The 15698-nt window shown below is 37.9% G+C and overlaps 3 protein-coding genes across 7 annotated transcripts; 1 reads left to right on the top strand and 2 right to left on the bottom strand.

Annotated features, from left to right (window-relative positions):
• Window positions 1–7831: 7831 nt before the first annotated feature.
• On the bottom strand, window positions 7832–8702 carry LOC126627539 (polcalcin Syr v 3-like). Its single transcript, XM_050297133.1, has one exon. The coding sequence runs from the start codon at window positions 8375–8377 to the stop codon at window positions 8018–8020; it is 360 nt and encodes a 119-aa protein (XP_050153090.1). The 5' UTR covers window positions 8378–8702; the 3' UTR covers window positions 7832–8017.
• Window positions 8703–9756: 1054 nt separating this feature from the next.
• Window positions 9757–10788, top strand: LOC126626703 (VQ motif-containing protein 20-like). The gene has a single exon (XM_050296094.1). It carries the CDS (start codon window positions 9821–9823, stop codon window positions 10532–10534), a length of 714 nt encoding a protein of 237 aa, XP_050152051.1. The 5' UTR covers window positions 9757–9820; the 3' UTR covers window positions 10535–10788.
• Window positions 10789–11178: 390 nt separating this feature from the next.
• On the bottom strand, window positions 11179–15698 carry LOC126626702 (uncharacterized). Of its 5 annotated transcripts, none has more exons than XM_050296093.1 (11): window positions 15465–15698; window positions 15177–15250; window positions 14804–15049; window positions 14235–14469; window positions 13840–14009; window positions 13525–13667; window positions 13226–13403; window positions 12520–13099; window positions 12289–12401; window positions 11692–11935; window positions 11179–11584 (listed from the first exon to the last, which is right to left on the bottom strand). In XM_050296093.1, exons 3-11 carry the CDS (start codon window positions 14980–14982, stop codon window positions 11354–11356), a joined length of 2073 nt encoding a protein of 690 aa, XP_050152050.1. In that variant the 5' UTR covers window positions 14983–15049; window positions 15177–15250; window positions 15465–15698; the 3' UTR covers window positions 11179–11353. The 5 variants fall into 5 exon arrangements, with proteins under 5 accessions (XP_050152050.1, XP_050152046.1, XP_050152049.1 ...); XM_050296089.1 differs by having other exon boundaries at window positions 15177–15253; window positions 15374–15698; XM_050296092.1 differs by lacking the exon at window positions 15177–15250.

A 15698-nucleotide genomic window follows, 5' to 3' on the forward strand; every position in this document is an offset into this window, starting at 1 on the left:
ATTCGCACAGTCTTCACGTGATCGTAGCACTATAGCGTATTTATTTACACACAATCCTGTCGTACAGACCACTTTAGGTGGTTCCAACTCGTGTGCATGCATACTTGTTGAGCTATAGATTCAGCCGTATAGGCCACTTTAGGTGAATCCGGTTGATATGTTATTTCTCATGAGTTAATTCACCTGAGTTACTTATTCAGTTATTTTGAGATATTTGGCATGGCATACTTTTGAATATTACTATTTTGAGCATGGTTTTGAGATGTGTGTGTGTATATATATATATATTCTATTTTCTAAGAAATTATACAGGTTTTATGGCGAGGGTTAGAACTTTTGATAAATTAAATGGTTTTGAAAAACTTTGTTTTTGCCCACCCACACTTTCTGTTTTGCGCCCCTCCAGGTTTTAGGTAGGAGTGCTTGTTGGTGGCTTACGAGGATTTGACGGAGGTTCTGACAGATTGTCATAAATGTAGGATTTGGGTGTTGTATAATTAGTATTCGTCCTGCTGGACTGCATTTAGGCTACTTATGCTCTGATTGTGCAATCTCACTTAATATCACACTTGCACCTTATCTCATCTAGTGCTTTAGTTGGTTTAGTTTTTGTTTACTCGTATTTCTTATATCAATATTGCTTCCGCATTGTGCACATGGTTACGTCACCCTCACGTGACGGCCAATATACTTCGATCTAGGTTAGGGTGTGTCAAAATAATATGGTTCCAAGTTTTCTTTTCAATGTCCAATAGAATGTAAAATAGACGTCGACAATGTTGACACACCAGGAATCATGAAAATGATCGGTCTCACTAATATTAATTGATGGTGGTTGTTGGTGCAACTGAAAAAGACAAGCAATCGCTTACACACCATGTTTCTTTGCTATGGTTGAAGGATGAAACTATCAAAATTGCTTTCATTGTTATCTTCATTTTCCTTCAACAACAATATATATTGCTTTTCACCGATGGTTAGAGCATTGTGTTTCATCCTCTACATTTAAATCCAAATTCCTCTTTCTACTAAATTTGTGTATTTATCCTATTATTTTTCCAAAAATAAAATGTCTGTTTTTTTTTTCGCTTCAAAAAAGTTTATGGAAAGATTTGCTAATCTAACCACCAGCAATAGGATAATACTCACAACCTCAAGCTGGAAGGATTTACGCGTGAAACTTAACTACCAACTTTCACCAATATGAATTTATGTAGAATTTTAAAGATCGTGCATTAATGAGAACTTATGGTTTGGGAGCTAACCACAAACACGTCCTTATTAACTGAACCAACCCTCGTTGGCAATAAAATATTATTTTTTCAACTTAAAAAGTAAACAGTAAGTTGTTTTACATTCCAAAAAGAGTAATTTAGAAATGTTTTTAAAATAAATGAAAGCGTTTTTAGTAAAAATATTTTTGAAATCAATCCTTAATAAAAATTCAAGTAGATCTTGGAAAAACACTTTAAGTGCTTCATATAAGAAACACATATCATGTACTTCTTTAAAAAAAAACATTTACAGTATTTTTGAAATCTAAAATCAATTTCACTAAAAATGTTCTTAGTTCTTCTAAAAGCACTCCCAAAATAAGAATAGACTCCTTCTCCTCACTCCTTCGTAATAAACTTTATTTTTTAATTTTTGGATCAAATACTAGATTAGCTAAAGTGGTTGAGGATGCAATAAAAATTATATATATATATATATATATATATATATATATATATAGAGAGAGAGAGAGAGAGAGAGAGAGAGAGAGAGAGAGAGAGAGAGAGAGAGAGAGCGGCTTGCCATTACAGATCATGTTCCTAAATAATTAGGATTTGGATCATTTCCTGAGCTTAAGGAGATGATCCTCCTGATCAAGATACTTGGATCGTTGGATTTTCATCTAATGGTTATAAACAGGATGATCAATTTAAAGTTATAATAATTATAGTAGTTGGATTTTCATCTAACGGTCTACGTGTTTTGATCAGGAGGATCCCTTCCTTAAGCTCAGGATCCAAATCCAAATAATTAAAGGGAGTTTTAACGAAAAGCCCACGTTACTGTTCACTTTAACGAAAAACCACATTTTTACACTAAAAAGTCAAACCTGCTACTATTCACTTTACCCTTTATTTTGTCCTTATCATTAAAACTCAAAGTTTTCAAGTTCTTTTCTTTAGTTTTCTTATAATTAAACACCAAAAGACCAAGACTTTTCCCGTTTAACAGTTCTACAGAAGCACGTCGCATAAAAAATTAAATAACAACGATTATAATAATAGAAACTTTTCAAGAATAATTTCTGCAAAGGAGACCCGACAACGAACCTAATGTTTGTGTTCTAATTAAATTCAGATCAATCCAATTCCATCAGCGTAATGACATAAGATAGGAGTAGGTCAGTGGTATCCTTTTGCTTTCACACAAATGTTCAAGTAAACATTATTATCTGCTAGGATTGCTATTTAATAAATTAATTAATTACTCATTATTGTTGCAGTATAATCATGCCCTTGGAAAGGAAGGATTATCATTTTTTGAAAAAGATGAGGATTAGTTGTGAGACACACTTTACATCGAATTTCAATGATTCAAATCGTCTATTTTGTAAGTCTTGTTTCATAGATTATCTTTGCAAAAATTCCATTCAACCCTAAACATTTCTTCATTTAATTATACGATGAAATTTCAATGTTTCTTATACAATGTTCATCAATTTATTTGAACTTAATTAGATGCCTTAAATATTTTCGATTTAGCTAATATGTTGCAAGGATAACTTATGAGGTGTAACTTGAAAAATAGACGGTTCAGATCGTTAAAATTCGATTGTGATGTGGGTCTCACAACTAATTTTCTTTTAAAAAAATTAAAGAATCTCTTCCCTTAAAAGTTTTGCAGCAGTATAATAGTATTCTCTCAACTAGTAAATAAAAGTTTTGATTTTGTGTTCAACTCACAAGAATAACAAGTTTGATATACTTCGCTATATATAATTTAATTTAAACCTCGCCCGCCTTAAACTAGAGCATGTGACATATCTAATTAATTAAAGAAGAACAAGGGAAACTTCTTATTCATCAATTATCATCATGTACGATTTATAATGAAATATTTCATTGACCATAAGACGCCACTAACATACTTTGTCTTTTTACTTTTAGATATTTTGGTGGTGTCACTGTCACGTTTGTCATCCATAGATACGAAAAAAGAAAAATAAAAAAAAATACAATTATTAAACTAAGCACTTAAAACGCAAGTACTAAAATAATCACTGCTAATAGTCTTGGGGCAACTAAGTCAATGCCAAGTCGGAAAATCATTCCAAAAACATCAATTATTGCTAAGATAGAAGACGTTTTATCTTAAGTTCTTTGACCATGAAAGAAGTAATTCAACTTTTTATAAGTTTAGTTTTTGCAATGTATCTTAATTTTTTGATATGAAATTCATTCTCGACAAGCTCTTTCAACAATTTACATGTAAAGTTATTTGAATTTAACACATAAAAAACACTACTGAATCGACGTGGAAGCGCGTAGACCATATATCAACTAAATGTAGAGGAAATATATATTGAAATCTTAAAGAAAGGGAAGCAGATCGAATGAAGTTTGTTGGTGAGCGGATCACATATGTATTAATCATGCCATGTTCTTGGATTTCTTCCCGGCCGGCCGGGGCCCGGGGACTATACATCAACTAAAGTATACATACAGCTTTATGGACCACAGCTTGGCACTCGAGCTTTCGCATGCTTACATGCATATTCCTTCTACACTTAAACTTGCTAAATCACATGAAGTACAACGACACCAACAAATCAGTTTTTTATCGAAAAAAAGAAAGGAACAAATTAACTTTAATTTCTATCCATTGCTTCTTTTTCTTTCTTTTTTTTCTTACATCACTCGCTCGTCAACCTAGCTCATTACTTCATGTGCATATTGGAAGCATTCATCCAGTTGATGCGCACTTTTAGGGTGTGAATACAAGTATTGTATAGTACAACTATAAGGATCATTATCTTAACATGTTGGCTACAATGCTAGCAATTTTTGCGTCTAATTTTAGCATTTGGACTTTTTTACTTCTGTCGCTTTTTTACACACAATGATCGATGAAAAATAGACAAAAGCATTAAAGGTCTTGCTTTTTGTGTAAAAAAATAATATATGTCATGTGAAGAAGCGAAAATGTTCAAATACAAAGAAAGTTTAGTACAAAAGTTGCTAGTATTTCTGTATATGTAAACTATGTACATGAATTCTTTTAAAGGAAAACTAATGAAAATGGCTTGAAAACTTTGAGATTTAATGATAAGGACAAAATAAAGGGTAAAGTGAATAGTATCAGGTTTGACTTTTTAGTGTAAAAATATGATTTTTCGTTAAAGTGAACAGTACCGTAAACTTTTCGTTAAAACTCCCTTCTTTTAAAGATAATGCATAGTGTCAAAGTGCACTCTGGCATATATGAATATTTATCTTAGCATGTTAACCACCATATAAGTGGGCAATACATATATGTAAACTAAGAGATCATTTGATAGTCATTTTGTTTTCACAATCTCTAAAAACATGGACATAAAAAATCAATATATAATGTGAATAATGAAAAAGAGTAATGCTAGGTAGATTTAAATTAAATTTGCAACCATATGATGTGTCACCAATAAGAAATAAGCACATTAATTAACACTTAAATAATAGTCTAATCATTAATAACCACGTCATATGATTTACAAAATTTAATCTAAAAGTTAGTCTCCCTAACATTACAAAAAAAAAAAATGAAATAAATTTTATCGGTTAATATATAGCACTATGCATATGATGAATATTCCATTCTCCCTTAACGTGTAAAGGCTGCATATATACCAGCATAAACCGACGAGTTAGGGACCATCTCAACTCAAGAGAGCATAGAATATAATTAGGATATATATGGTGGTTGTAAACCCACTTTTGCACCTTGGATGGTCGGAATGTTCTCCAATCCTAGAGATGTGAATTAAAAATCTCACAGCCTATCGCTAACTCCGGCCCTTTTAATTCAAGGCCTTAGGGTTTTCGGCATGCGCGATTGACTTCAGTAAAACTCATACGAATCTGATACCAAAAGATGTAATCTACAAAGGATTGAGTTTAACAAATATCAAATAACATGACTTATTTAGTCAAGGAAGTAGTGGTCGATATTTGCAAACTAAAACCTTTATAATATTACGTAGCAATGTGAGTTTCGTGCTGAATAACTTTTCGGCATTAAGAACTACATATAGTGTGTTATTGCACAAAACCGGAGGGATCTTGGAACAACGTAAATCCGATCGTGAATCTGCAAGAAAGTAAAGAACACAAGATGTATCGTGGTTCACCCCAATGTTTGGGATACGTCCACACTGATGTTAATATGTTTCACTTTGAATGGTGAATATATAATAAGGCTAGAGGCAGTGTGCTCTCTAGCCTATTTTCTGTGGCCTAAGACTTGCCCTCAATCTTGGTATCTCCCAATGAGGAGAGTGAGGAGTTCTTTTATAGAATAAGGGCTCCTCACTTATTACATATTTGCCCCTTCATTTATTACATAATTACATTTGAGTCCTCAGAGTATTTATACGAGATCTAAATACGGAGGCCCTAAGTATGGTACAAACAGTAGTCCCCCAAGTCTTCAGTCAAGAGAGTCTTTTGGCTGGAGACTTGAAATTCAGTCCATGTGTGGGCCGAAGTAACTAGATGTCGTCTAGAACGGATACTCGATATGAGGCGGTGCCCAATCTGAAATTATGCTCAACTAGAAGTAGCACATGTTGCGAGGCTGCTCTGCTTGTGGTTTATGTTGCTTTGGTTGGCTCGGCTTGTGGCGTTGAAGGTGAAGGAGTCCATTTTATAGAATAAATGCTCGCTCCTCAATACATAAATGATGGGCTAGAGTTGATGCTCGGGGTGAGGCAGTTGCTCAGCAGGCGACGATGCTCTTTAATAATGGTGAGGGAGTCCCTTTTATAGAATAAGGGCTCGTTCATCAATACATAAGTGATGGGTTAGAGTTGATGCTCGCGACGAGGCGGTTGCTCAGCGGGCAGCGATGTTCTCTAATGATGGTGAGGTAATCCCTTTTATAGAATAATGGTTCGCTCCTTAGTACATAAGTAATGGGCTAAGTCCCCCAAGTATTTTTCATGAGGCACAGTTGCAGAAGCCCAATATATGGTACATAGTGTAGTCCCCCAAGTCTTCAGTCAATAGAGTATGTTGGCTGAAAACTTCAAATTGAATCCATGTATGGGCCGAAGTGGCGGTTGATCGGAGGTGGTATTTGTATACCCTGCATTGAAGCTTTGTAGGTGAAGCTTTGCAAGTGAAGTTTTGAAGCTGGAGCTTTTGTAAATGAAGTTTTTGAAACTGGAACTCTCGAAGCTGGAGCTATGTAAATGAAGCTTTCGAAGCTGATTGACATGAGTGATGCTTATAAATGTTTATGTTGATTGACATGAGTGATGCTCATGGATGTTGACATGAGTGATGGTCATGAATGTTTATGTAGGATTGTCATGAGTGATGCTCATGAATGTTTATGTACGATTGACATGAGTGATGCTCATGTATAATTTTGGAGTACTTGATGTACTTTTGATCACCTGGTTGGTGATAGTAGCGGGCAGGCTGCCGAATAATTTTGGAGTACTGGACGTACTTTTAATCACTTAGTGCGTGATAATAGCGGCAGACTGCTGAATAATTTTGGAGTACTAGACGTACTTTTGATCACCTGGTTGGTGATAGTAGTGGTAAGTTGTCGAATAATTTTGGAGTACTGGACGTACTTTTGATCACCTAGTGGGTGATAATAGCAGCAGGCTGCCGAATAATTTTGGAGTACTGGACGTACTTTTTTTTTTTTGCTGTCTTCTTTACACATCAGTATAACTATACAATAATTGCTCCAGTTTGCAGAAGACAACTTAAAAATATTCATCAATGGCAGTGGGTATAGGTGTTCCATGCTTTCCACTTCCTCGACTTTTCTCCATCTCCAGACATCTTTTCCTTTTTCATTATTTTCCTCCCTTTATTCATTGCTTTTGCTTTTTTGCTTTTACTTTGTTTTTCTGCTTTGCTTTTGCTTTCCTTGATTTCCCCGCTCCAATAGCACTCACCCCTTTCTGACTCATCCCTTCTTGACCCTGCTCAATTTTCTGAGCACATATAATAAGTTGTGACTCTTCCTCTTTTTTCTTTTTCTTTTTCTTTTTCCCTTTTTCTTTTTCTAACATCATGATTAATTCCACGGCCATGGTGCCAAACCCGCACATGGACACAAAGAAGCCGATTGTGAGGATGAGGATGGCGTAGGGGGACCCATAAGGGACTTGAGATGATGATGATAGGGGTGAAGATGACTAGGCCGAGGACGATGGCGGTAACGATAAGATTAACAGAGGATGATGATATGCTCTTTAATTACTTGGCTACACCTGCATTGCACAGCTTCTTTCTTCGAGCAAGTGGGTATCCATAGTAGTTTACCACCTGTATATTATTCCCTCTGCCGCTTTACGAAATGGGCTTGCTGATTAACAAATGTTTGTTGGGAGAGCCAAAACAGCCGTACAAATTAGTGTTGAGATTGACCGCCGAGATGTCGGTGGTGAAGAAGGTATAGGGATCGTTCAGGTAAAGCTTGATCTTATGCGGCTACAAGTTCTCCCCCAGGCCATATAAAACGACGTCTTTCGGCAAACTGGTGGAAACCTCGAGGTACGGGTCCTTAAACTCCAATTCACCATATGGGTCTTTTGATTCGAAGCTTGAATTGAAGATGACCTACCCGTCGGACTTCCCCTTAATGGCGAACCCAAATAGGTCGAAGATGTAACTGGAGATGAGCTTAGAGTCGGAGTACCCTAAGTGCTGGATGAGGTTCTTCATTTTCCCTGACGGCGTGATGATTTGTTTCAGCGACGGTGGCTGCTCTCTAGGGATGAGGTCGTACGTAACCCCTACCTCTATTTCTGCACGTCAGTTATGTGGACCTTCAACCGGTCTTGCGTCTCTGCCTGACATATAGCTGCAGGAGTGGGATATCGGGCCGTGGGTTTTGGACTCCTGTTTGAGCTGGAGGTGACCCAGAAGGCGTTGAACTCGTCGAGGTAAATGAAGCCATCGTTGTCGGTGTCGAGATCGACCTTAACGCGCTTGAGCTTGTCGTCAGAGACGTTAAAGCCGAGGGCCTTGAGGTCGTTGCCGAGCTCGTTGACGGAGATCTTGCCATCGCTGCTGGCGTCGAAGCTTTTGAAAACTTTCAGGACCTCGTCGATGACTACGGGTTTGGGGCCTGTCGAGGTTGGGGCTCCGTTGGTTGCCATGGTTGTTGGAAATTTCTGGTTTTTTTTTCTATTTCTCTTCCTTATTCTTCAAGGGATTCGAGTAAAAGTTTTGAACTTTCAAATGGGTTTTCTGAAATCTGAAATGGGTTTTGCTTAAAATTGAAGAGAAATGATTGGAGTGGGAGTGAGAGATGTGGTGGGTTTATAGTTAAGAGAGTAGAGAGAGTGTGAGAGACGAGGTGGCTCCGTGGGTTTTCTGGGAAAACTTTGGGTTCTTGGTTTCTGCAGATTCATGACGGAGGTGAAAAATTAAGAGAGAACCGACATGGGTTTTCGTGTCAATTTCCACAGACGTCGTCAAATGTTGATGCATAAAATCGGAGGGGTCTTGGAACAACGTAAATCTAACCGTGAATCTGTAAGAAAGTAAAGAACACAAGATGTATCGTGGTACACCCTAATGTTTGGGTTACGTCCACACTGATGTTGATATTGTTTCACTCTGAATGGTGAATATACAAGAAGGCTAGATGCAGTGTGCTCTCTAGCCTATTTTCTCTCTAGCCCATTTTCTGTGGCCTAAGCCTTGCCCTCAATCTTGGCATCTGCCAATGAGGAGAGTGAGGAGTCCTTATATAGAATAAGGACTCCTCACTTATTACATATTTGCCCCTTCATTTATTACATAATTACATTTGAATCCTCCGAGTATTTATACGAGATCTAAATATAGAGGCTCTAAGTATGGTACAAACATAGTGCATTCCATGTATCTTGAGAAGAGTGGGAGATGAGAGATTTGAATGCATGGAAGGCGTGTAGATGGTTTAGAGAAGCATGCAATTGCAACTCATTGAGAACTGCTAAGATGACAATATCCTAGCTGCCTAGAAATGTAAGTACAAAAATAATTAAACTGCTTCTCCGATTAGCCCTCAAATTCCACCACCGCACCCCATCCCCATACAAATCTCAACGGTCAGTCCACCTGGCATATCCCTACTGGCCCAGTTCGACAATTTCGGAACCACCACCACACTCCTATATCCACAATACAATTAAAAACCCCCATACGTGGCACAATACGACTCGAAAAGCCCACCCATCCAATCGTAGGAACGCCTGCACTCGATCAGTCATCCCTAATACATTCCCCATATTGCACCATAGGTACCTTCAAATTTGAAAATTTTCTTTGTTATCTACATGCACATGCATTGAGTATTGATTTTTTTAAACCGTTAGATCAAATTCAACGATTATGGATGCATGTAGTTCTCAAGAAACATTGTACATTTAAATGTAATACCCTCTAAATTTGTTTCAACAAATCCCATGCAAATAGGAGCAAAACTTGTCACACCTACTTATTTCCACCTCTATATATATTTCCCCTTCATCTAATTTCTTGTACTTTTGAGAGGCCCTTGCGCGCTTCCCTGCGCCCAAACAAAAGTGTCCCCACAAGTGCCAATATTTACAATGAGCCCACATGCAAACGCAAACAAAAGGGACGTGATCCGCACCAACAATAATCATGGGACGTCGTTTTACCCTCCGCCCTTGAAGATCAACAGGGACTCCCATTTCATCAAGAAGTCCTCGTCTTCGGCCTCGCCGTCGTCGTCAGCTTCGTCGTCCACATCTTTCCTCGTGAACGCTGTGGCTGGGGTGATCAAACCGCCCCAGCAACAGCGCCACCCGGTGATTATCTACACGCATTCGCCCAAGGTCATCCACACGCACCCGAGGGATTTCATGGCGTTGGTGCAGAAGCTCACGGGGCTATCGCGCTTTGAGGATGACAGGCGAGAGCCTCGTCCGCAGCCGCCGCCTCCTTCAGCAAAACGCGAGGTTAATGTGGAGAGTTTGTTGGAGGAGGAGATCATGAATAATAATAGGATCACCGGAAAGGTTGTGATGAGGAACGAGGACAACGATTCGTCGTCGGTTATTACGACGGAGGAGAATTGTAGCAGCAAAAACATTAATAATAATAATAACAACAACAATAGCAATAATAATGTAGGGAGGGTCGTAGGTGTAGGAGGAGGAGGAGGAGGAGGAGGGGATGGTCAGGTGAATTCCTGCTTCGTGCCGCCTAATCCTTACCTCGGAAACATTCCGGTTTTTACGCCAAACGCCACCGATTTCTTGTGCTCCAATTCCATCAGCCACCTCTTCACAGCAATATGACGATCATCCTGCATGGTGATCATGATTCATGATCATGCGGCGGAGGAGGAGGAGTACTACTTTGTGATGGAATGGCCCTGCCTACGCGACTAAATTGAAGGCCTGCCTACGTGACTAAATTGAAGGGAAGGATTCGCCGTTTTTGTTAGAATTAATGTTTGATTATTTGTTGGTTTTTGTTTTTCATCGATTTTTTGGAGTTAATGTGGATGCCTGCAAGCTGCCAATAAAAGTTCTAATTTTCTGAGGTAGAACTTCTTTTTTTCAATTCTTTTTGTCAATCAAATCGTTGTAATCTGATAATTAACTCATGTTTCTGACGGCTTCTTGTTTATCAAATCGAAATGGATGGAGGAGGAAAAAGATAAAACGAGCCATATTGACTAGAACAGATGTGCTACTTTATGAATCCTAATTAAAATTTTGTCCCTTAAAATTTAGATTAAATTAATGTAGCAGGTGGCCACCCTCAAGCACCCTCTTCTGGAAAAATGAAAATTTATGGACTTTAACCGATCCAAAAATGGCAGCAGGAAGCAGCCATCCTCTGTTAGATCATTTTAACAGTTGCAGATTGCAGAAGCAACTTTACGATTTATCCTGGCGGACTGCGCCGGAGAAGAAGCAGATAAAAAAATTAAGTATTAATTGGACAAACAAACCTTTTTATTTATTTATTTTCTTTCTTTTTTCCTTAAATTTCATACGAGGAGCTTATTTCGACTTCCTCGTTAAGATATACACACACACTTTCTCTTTATGTAGTACAGCAAAACGTTACCTGGACATATATTATACATTTCACAAATAGTTACATCATCATTTCTTCTTCTTCTTCTCTTCCTTTTCTCTTTCAAGAATAACGGGCGCCGCTGGTATGCTGAACCACCACTCTCGCAATCTTCTCATCCATCTCTCCGTGCTCGATCTCCTCATCGGCGAATAACATGTAAAAGTCTCAAAAAAGATATATAGAACAATATACTTGACGGGCATGAAAGCCAGAGCCAAAGCCATAACTAGAAGAGCTATCGCAAATCTTTCGCTCGCCTGATCATCATTACACAGAATCATTATCCACGGTCAATGTGCTAAAAGTATATAAATTAACTGAAGTAGAAAGGTGGAGGAACGAGCAAGGAATAAGAGAGCGGAACCTGAGGAAAAAGGGACAGCAACAAGGCACGAAGCTTGAGAAGAACAACGTTCCCATCCTGGATGATCTCTTCAGCTTGAGATATGGCATTCTGAACAGCCAAAAGCTGCTCCATCGTATTCATCGCTGGAGGTGCTAACACCTTAACCTCGTGAGTGGACTTTCCTTGGCTAAAATATTGAGTGAGAACCATGAAGACCGCCATAAAGACGAGCATCAATGCAAAGGCATAGCTCAGCCATCCCCTGAAAAGTGCACGTGTGTCAGTCTACAGACAAAATTCCTACCGGTTTTATGTGTGGAAAGAAACACTAGAGTATCGAGACCATGAGAAATCCCATTGAACTGTATTTTTTTCTCTAGCTACCCCCGTGTTCTCATTTAGGCAGTTTCCAAAAAATTTAGTACCTACGAATTTTCATTTGGAGGGCTTGTTTCTGTCTCTAAAAACCATGTTACATTGAGTCAGCATCAAAGTTTGACTCTGTTATAATGTGCGATAATCATGCTTTTTAAATATTCATTTTTTCCCACTCCCCCTACGTCTAAATTAAAGACCAACCAGTAAAGGAAGAAAATGAAATTTCAAGCAGTTTACCTGCAAATGATGTAAGTGAAAACACAACAGAAAAGCAAAGACTTCAATGGATCCTCCCAAAATGCCAAAGAAAGCAGGCACTTCCCTAATTCCGTCATTGGAAAGAGTAACTCCTGCAATTACTCAACAAATTTAGACGACGTTGCCAGAAAATGGAGTTTAACTCATAAGATATGTAAGAGAATATAGGCTAAATAAAACCTTAAATAACATTACATTATAACCAAATACCTTCATCACTGCAAAATTTGTATCGATCCCTTCCACTTTGACTCCATCTACTGTTGCTTGTGCTAGCGCCATTTTTTCATAGTTGTTTTTAGATTCCTTAACTGCTCTTTCCAGCAAAGTAACTTCTCCCACAGTTATCTCCCCCACGGCAAGCCCAGCCTCAACAGAATTATTAGAACTTGTTCCAAATGCAAATCCCAAGTTAGAGATCATATCCAAGGCTGAGATCGAATACATTCCATCTCCTGACTTAGAATTGTTAGACCCATCTAATTTTTTAAAAGTTGACAAATCTGCCATGGTTTCAAGTATCAAGTCTCCACCTGGTAGTTGATCACAAAGATTGAACATTAGAAGACCCTCATAGCATAAATCAGTTTGGGAGATAATTTCTTGAATTGCTTGTAGTCGCAGAATTCCAAGCACTGCCTTTGAAAGTGCTTCATCCTTTTTTATCCCCTTGATCTGGTATTTATTTATAAATCGATGAACGTATAATATCTCCCGTATGATTGCTAGCCAGTAATCACGACGTGTATGCCCCTTCAGCTCCGGAAACTCTATTATAGCTGGTTCTGATCTACAGAAAAGACACTACTGAAAGTTGATAATCAAGTCCTAAGAAGACGACTTTCTTTAATAGCTACATAGCAGAACAAGTGTAGAGACCAAAAGCACCAAAAATAAAAGGTAATGCTTAACTTACAATGAATTTGATTTATAAAAGACTGCCTTGTCAAACAGTCTAGTACCCCATGGGCCAGTCAACTCAGCTTTCACAAGCTGTTTTAAGTCATCTGATAGATCATATCGTTTTGCCTTGTCATAAGATACAACACGCAGGGCCTCGAAGTAAAGTGCATGGTCGGTCAGAATTAACCTTCCTGCTTACAACACAATTAATTTCGCATTAATAATCTTCATGTGCAGTAAATCCATAATAAGAACTGACAAGGACGTGAGCCAACAAAGATATTTGAATTGTTTAACTATCCATTGACGTACCAGGCCATGTAGAAATTCCTACATGCTCGAGAACCGGTTGGGTAGTGACTGTTCCATCCACTTCCAGAATCTTCTCTCTTTTTGATGATCGCATGGCAGAAAGAAGTGATGACTCTGATTGGCTTTTCATTTTTCTTATTGATCTGTACGAGAAAAATTTCAAAATCGTAGGACTAGATATGAGCGTCTGATACGCAGCACAAGAAATATGCTTCCAGAAATTCCATAAATTTGAACTTTGAAATTTATGAAAAGAAAATGCAAGTTTGAAGGGGAGAGAGGAAGAAAATGCAAACTCAATAGGAGAGAATGTACCTTTCTAGTCCACTTAGGTACTTGTCATATGTGGACAACTGAAGTCTCCCATTGCTAGAAGATGCAAGCACCTCAAAAAGATTTTCACTGATAATCACATTTGCAATAATAGGAACTGCTGGAGCTATTCTACAGAAAGCGTCTAACCCAACGGATAAATCCTCATCTAACTGCACAAAAAACGAGGACATGTTGACATTAATAGAAGCATTACAGTGCAAAGAATTGTTTGAACGCCAAACTATAACTTACACACAGACAAAACAGGTCCGATTAAAAAAAAATTTAACATAAGATTAGAGATTGTATACTGTATGTACAGTACTGATAGGAATATCTGAGAATCTACAACATAAGAAATAAGCTTCTAAGGAAAAAGAAAAAACAAAATTTACATTTCGTAAAGGTTGGCTAGATACAGCCGGAGCCTCCCAAGCTATCATCATGTCATATGTCAAGCGTCGAAATTTTTTATCAGCCAGATGACCTGTTACTTGAGTGGACAGAGCAAGTGCTCGGAAACAGCAGTATTCCAAAAAGTTCCTAGCATAACACGATGGATGCTTTATAGATTCAGAAGCCTCAGAATTGAAGCCTTCACGAAGCTCAGTTGTAGGAACACCAAGGATTCTGCATCATTTGTTCGTTATCATTAGAAAATAGGAAACTAATGAAAAATGCTTGAAAACTTTGAGTTTTAATCAAAATGACAAAAATGTGTCCTAAATGAATAGTACCATAACTGACTTTTAAAGTAAAAATGTCTTTTTCGTTAAAAGTGAATAGCACCAGAGAATCACTTCTCGATACTAGTTACCACATTTTGTTTGTGATTCATATGAAGTTCCCAACAACAAAAGAATAATTTCCAAAGGAGCGAAAAACATAAGTTGCACATATTTCATCCAGTTCTACTGTGATAATATAACAGTTGACAGTATCAGGTGAACGGCTGAAGACTTACTTTGAACATCTTCGGACAACTATGTTTGCAATTGGAGATAGCTCTGGTACCCAATTCGTCTGGGCAGAAGGGGATTTTTCCATATCCTCCAATTCTTCATCATAAGGGCTACGATTTCCAAGCAACCATTTGAAGGATCCATCTCTAACAAAATTCTCGAGCATATTTGCCACAGCCATCCCTAGTTTTTGCTCTTTCAATGTGTTATGATTTCACTTATCATAAGTTCGCAACGAAATTCAGAAACTACAAGAAGCAAATTTTAGTCAATTAAGTTTACTCTTTCAATCTGTTAAGATTTCAGCAATCATAAGTTCATAGCAAAATTAAGAATCTTAAACAACTGCAACACCAGCAAGTTCACAAAAACTACCAGATCAAAAAATCACTTGCAATCCGAAAACCCAACACCCAAATTCTACCAACAACATCATCAATCTCTTCAACCTGCTACAAACCAATTCTAAATTACTCACCACAATACCAAAATTAATCAAACCTAATTCTCAAATCCCACTAACAAAGTAAACCCAGCAACTAATAACACCCAAAAACAACACAACTTGCCACAAAATGCACATTCAAGACCGCCGCTTTCTCAGCAATCTCAGCTTTTGCCGATGAAATTCTTCAGATTTCTGCAACATTTCGCAAAACCCACCTCAGATTACACGCTCCGAACCAAAATCTACGAACCCACATCACCAGTTTGCGAATTAATTGAAGCAAAAGAAGAATTGGTCCAAGCAGCCACGTATGAAGGTGTGGAAGATCATAAATGTGTCGTGGTATGGAGGTTTATTGTATTATTCTAAGAGAAACTGAGATTGTTAGATAAGTACAGAATTCGCGGCAACTGTGACAAAAGAGTTTTCGTCATCCAAAATACCCCCCC

The sequence above is a fragment of the Malus sylvestris genome, chromosome 6 (genome assembly GCF_916048215.2).
Source record: "Malus sylvestris chromosome 6, drMalSylv7.2, whole genome shotgun sequence".
Taxonomy (NCBI): Eukaryota; Viridiplantae; Streptophyta; class Magnoliopsida; order Rosales; family Rosaceae; genus Malus; species Malus sylvestris.